General features: G+C 43.8%; 1 protein-coding gene across 1 annotated transcript; it reads right to left on the bottom strand.

Annotated features, from left to right (window-relative positions):
* Nucleotides 1-328: 328 nt before the first annotated feature.
* On the bottom strand, nucleotides 329-3,510 carry LOC147463083 (uncharacterized). Its single transcript, XM_086528011.1, has one exon. It carries the CDS (start codon nucleotides 3,255-3,257, stop codon nucleotides 1,923-1,925), a length of 1,335 nt encoding a protein of 444 aa, XP_086384137.1. The 5' UTR covers nucleotides 3,258-3,510; the 3' UTR covers nucleotides 329-1,922.
* Between the last annotated feature and the right edge of the window lie 391 nt (nucleotides 3,511-3,901).

Genomic DNA, 3,901 nt, shown 5'->3' with positions numbered 1-3,901 from the left:
CCGATCCCCTTCAGAAATTTCCAAAATACCCCTCAAATTTAAAAAATTCCTAGAATACCCCCAATATTTTGTCATAAATTTCCCAAATGGCCTTCAAATTTTTCAAAATTCCCAAAATACCCCTGGTTGTGAGATTAATTTTTTCCAAAAATAAAAAAAATTGTAGCTTTTCATAAGCACACTGATTGTCTATCAATACAAGATGTTAAAACTAGAATTTGAGTTGGTTATGTAGGCTTCAAAGATGAATTGCTTCATTATTTTAGACATAGTTGTCTTTTTTTGCAAGGTAATTTGTGACAAATTACATGCTAAGCACTGATCTCGATTGTAAAAAAGAAATAAATATTAGAAAAGCTTGAGCAATCCAACCAAAATAGATACAAGGGTATTTTGGGAATTTCCACAAATTAGAGGGGTATTTTGGTAATTTTTCCTTAAATATGTGATTTCTCAAGTACCAAACCATCCTTACATTTGTAGTGGACCAGTGATTTAGTAGAGGTAAATTGACGTAATTAATTTGAAGGTTTTTACACTAAATTTCCTTAAATTTTGTACTTTCCTAATTTATACGTGGGATTACACAAATTCTAATCTTTTTTCGAGCACTGTCGTGCATCCGCAGCGACCTTCAGTCTCCATCGCCGGCCCAATTTAAGCAGTATCTCCCTCAGGCGCCATGCTTCTTCTCCTCCAGCTATCATCGGCGATATCAAAGGTAGCTCGGTGCTGGCTATATTCTCCTGGTGCCCATTCCCCGCTGCCTCTTCCATCGTCGGCATCGTCATGGCCCAGCTCGAATCATCTGCTTCTTGGGTGCTACGGTTGCGCAGATCGATTGCTCTTCCAGACCCTTGTCGTGTCTGATCTGTACTTGATTGAACGACAGAGCTCGCAGACGTTCGTCTCTGGCAATCTGCTTTAATTTCCAAATACTGTGCCTCTGTCATTTCGATGGCCTTTAAAACTCTCAAAGTTGCTTCCCTTTCCTCGTCGAGAACAGTATTTGGATCATCTGCTGAAGTAGACATCTCTCTCAAAAGTGAGTTTCTATCTAGCACTTTCTTGCAGCACCTGGCAGTGCAGACTGCTGCGAATAGGCAAAGAGATGACGTTATGGCTGCAGTGACGACACGGAATTGCGATTTGTATTTGGATCTGCCAGAAAGTAGATAGACAACCCTCAGATGCTCATTCTCGACGAAAAGATCGCCGGAGCCAAGATCCCATGTGGAGAAAGGTCTCTCTCTGTCTAGCTCACTCAACACGGATTGTAATGCTGGCAGGAAGGAGCTGCAAAAGCCTATCGCCACATTGAAGATCAATGGGAGGAATGAAACTCTGATCACTTGGATCCAATAGAATATACCATTGCAGCTTGGGGCATGCTCGAGGTATTTGTGGCAAAATTTTCTCAGGAGAAACTTGGTGATGGTGTGGAGTACACTAGGCAAGCCAAGGAACACTGAGATGACTATGGCTGTGAATAAAACAAGGATGAGTTTGAAGTCTGTTGGGGTCCCTCGGTCCATGGTAAAAGCTATATTGTGCTCTGTCAAAAAGCTCCTGAGAGCAGCTCTAGCGCGGATTTGTAAGAGATTGAGAAAGAAGGATTGACCGGATATCGACAGCTTCGGGACAATTCTGATGCAGGGGCTTATGCCTCCTGCTCCTATATTCATGTTGTGGGGAGCCTCATTGAAGTCTCTGGTGTTGTGACCCTTTGAAGACATCCAGTTGCTTTTTGGGCTAATTGTGTACCAGGCATGCCTCCCGTGCATGTTTATTTTTTGGTAAACTTGAACAGATGCTTTGCACTGAACTTTTTGTAGAGAAGAATCAGAGAGTATGCAAGCAACATTAAGAAACTCTCCCGGAGAAGGTTTAGCTTTCACTGGCTGGTCTGTATCTGCATCTTTTCAAGCGTTTGATAATCTGACAATGAGTCGCAGAAACCCTAGGTGCTGAATATAGACAAAACGCCGACCCTGCTCATTCTCAACGTATGCTGTGCAGTTGACGGTAGAAAGATCACCTTCTACACAGATTCCCTCATAGCAGAGTACTATATTCTCTGGTGCCACATCAGCGACAGAGTGCTTAAGCACCGCCTCCTTAGAGCAATCTTTGATCGGCTTCCTCTCCCAGTAGCCACTTGTCATGTTCAGTGCATGAAGAAGCCTCTCAGCGGTGTGCAGAAGAGAGTCGTCGGCATTTGTTGCAGTAACATTATTTGGAGGCAGATTTAGGTTGATGAGAAGTGTGAAATCAGCGAGAAAACCAGCTATTTGTGTCGATGGCGGCCTGAAGAGGATGCAGCTGAATCCTGGTGTAAGGCCATAAGAGGCATCAAGAAGAGACCTGTAGCTAAGTATGGCAGCCGGAGGACACAGAGGGAGATTGTCGTGGATGTTGATGGCAATTGACAGATACGAGTCAGCATCTATGGTGGTTGCTGCTGCAGGGATGCGCTGCTGGGATATCTTTGCACTTTCAAGCAGGGAGGATGGAAGGGCATTGACAAGCAGGGTGGGGTTGAGGGGGAGCCAAACAGTGTGATACGCAAAGCGTTCTTCTTTGTCTTCATTGACATCAGCAGGCTGCGGTGACACCGGCTCACCAACAGGCAATAAATTACTAGCTTCGACATGAGCACTCGCTGCGTGGGTTAGGATAAGGGGAACCATGTATCCTTCATTGCAGCTGCTGTCTGTCCTAGCTATAGCACTAGCTATAGTACAGCGGAAGAAGATTGTCCACATTGATGCTTTGATCTTGCCAGTTCCCTTGACTGATTCACTCATCCAATGATGTGATATGGCGAGCCTCTGAAGCAAATCTGTGAGGTCAATTGGCCAGGTCACATTCTTGATCCTTGATGCCACCCAGGATTGGTCGACGCTATTTCCGCTGCTTGATGCGAGTTTGTCCATCTCCTCTGCCCCCAGAGGCCCTGCTTTGAAATATCTCAGCAAGGCCGAGTCATGCCAGTCAGCATTTGCAAGCATCCACCATGCCTGCTGATCTTGGCCTTGGCTGAGCTTGGCAACTGCCTTCAGGTCTGCTGCCTCGGGGGTGAGTGTCCCTTTTTCGATGTTGTATCCATCGACCATGAGGTCTCCGCCAACCAGTCTGAAGACACCATTTTGGGCTAATATGAAGAGGATGAGACGCACTGGTAGTGCACTCAGTGTCCTGTGTGTGTTTGTGAGATTTTCAATAAAACAAGGGATAAAATCACGAGGCCTGCCCATTAGAGCTAGTAATGCTAGGATTAAGAGCCAGTAATGCTAGGCTCTATATTTATACTTTTATATTATACTATATATATCTATCTATATGTATTCTGTAATAGCAGCAAGAGTGCCCTTTACACGTGTCAAGAGCTACGAGCTGAAGGCCAAAGTCTAAAACGAGCCTCTGTGCACGATAAAGACGGAGAGAGAAAGAGAGAGAGAGAGGCCACCGAAGGCGGCCGGCCGTACTAGTATATATTATGGAGCTTAAAATTGAATCGCCCTTCCGGAGCTTGAAATTGTCAAGGAAGGAGAGATCAGCCTCCACGTGTCATTCATTTGGTCACTTAAAAGGAAACCTTACAAAAGAAACCTTACAAAACATCTAATCTAAAATGTGAAGTGAAGGGTGAAATTGTTGTAAATAACAGCTTTCTAAAACAATAAAAAAGTGATAAAATTTTTAGGTTGAATTTAACTAGAAATTTCAGTGTTCTGGAAAGGATTGCCTCAGGTTAGCCTTGAACCGATTGAAAACAAGACTAGCTAATTGCAAACCATGCTAAAGGGAAGAAAAACGAGTGAAATATGTGAGAAAATAGTTCAAAATTCCTTCAAATTTCAAAATTTTTGCTAGTATTTACGGTTTCCTTCATTGCGAG

Source organism: Adiantum capillus-veneris, chromosome 2, assembly GCF_014529385.1.
Source record: "Adiantum capillus-veneris isolate H3 chromosome 2, ASM1452938v2, whole genome shotgun sequence".
NCBI lineage: Eukaryota > Viridiplantae > Streptophyta > Polypodiopsida > Polypodiales > Pteridaceae > Adiantum > Adiantum capillus-veneris.
The sequence above is the reverse complement of the archived record's forward strand: the minus strand, read 5'-3'. Positions and strand labels throughout refer to the sequence as shown.

What these genes read in the sequence shown, in the direction of transcription:
- LOC147463083 (XM_086528011.1), bottom strand. Translation starts at nt 3,257, where the DNA reads ATGGGCAGGCCTCGTGATTTTATCCCTTGTTTTATTGAAAATCTCACA.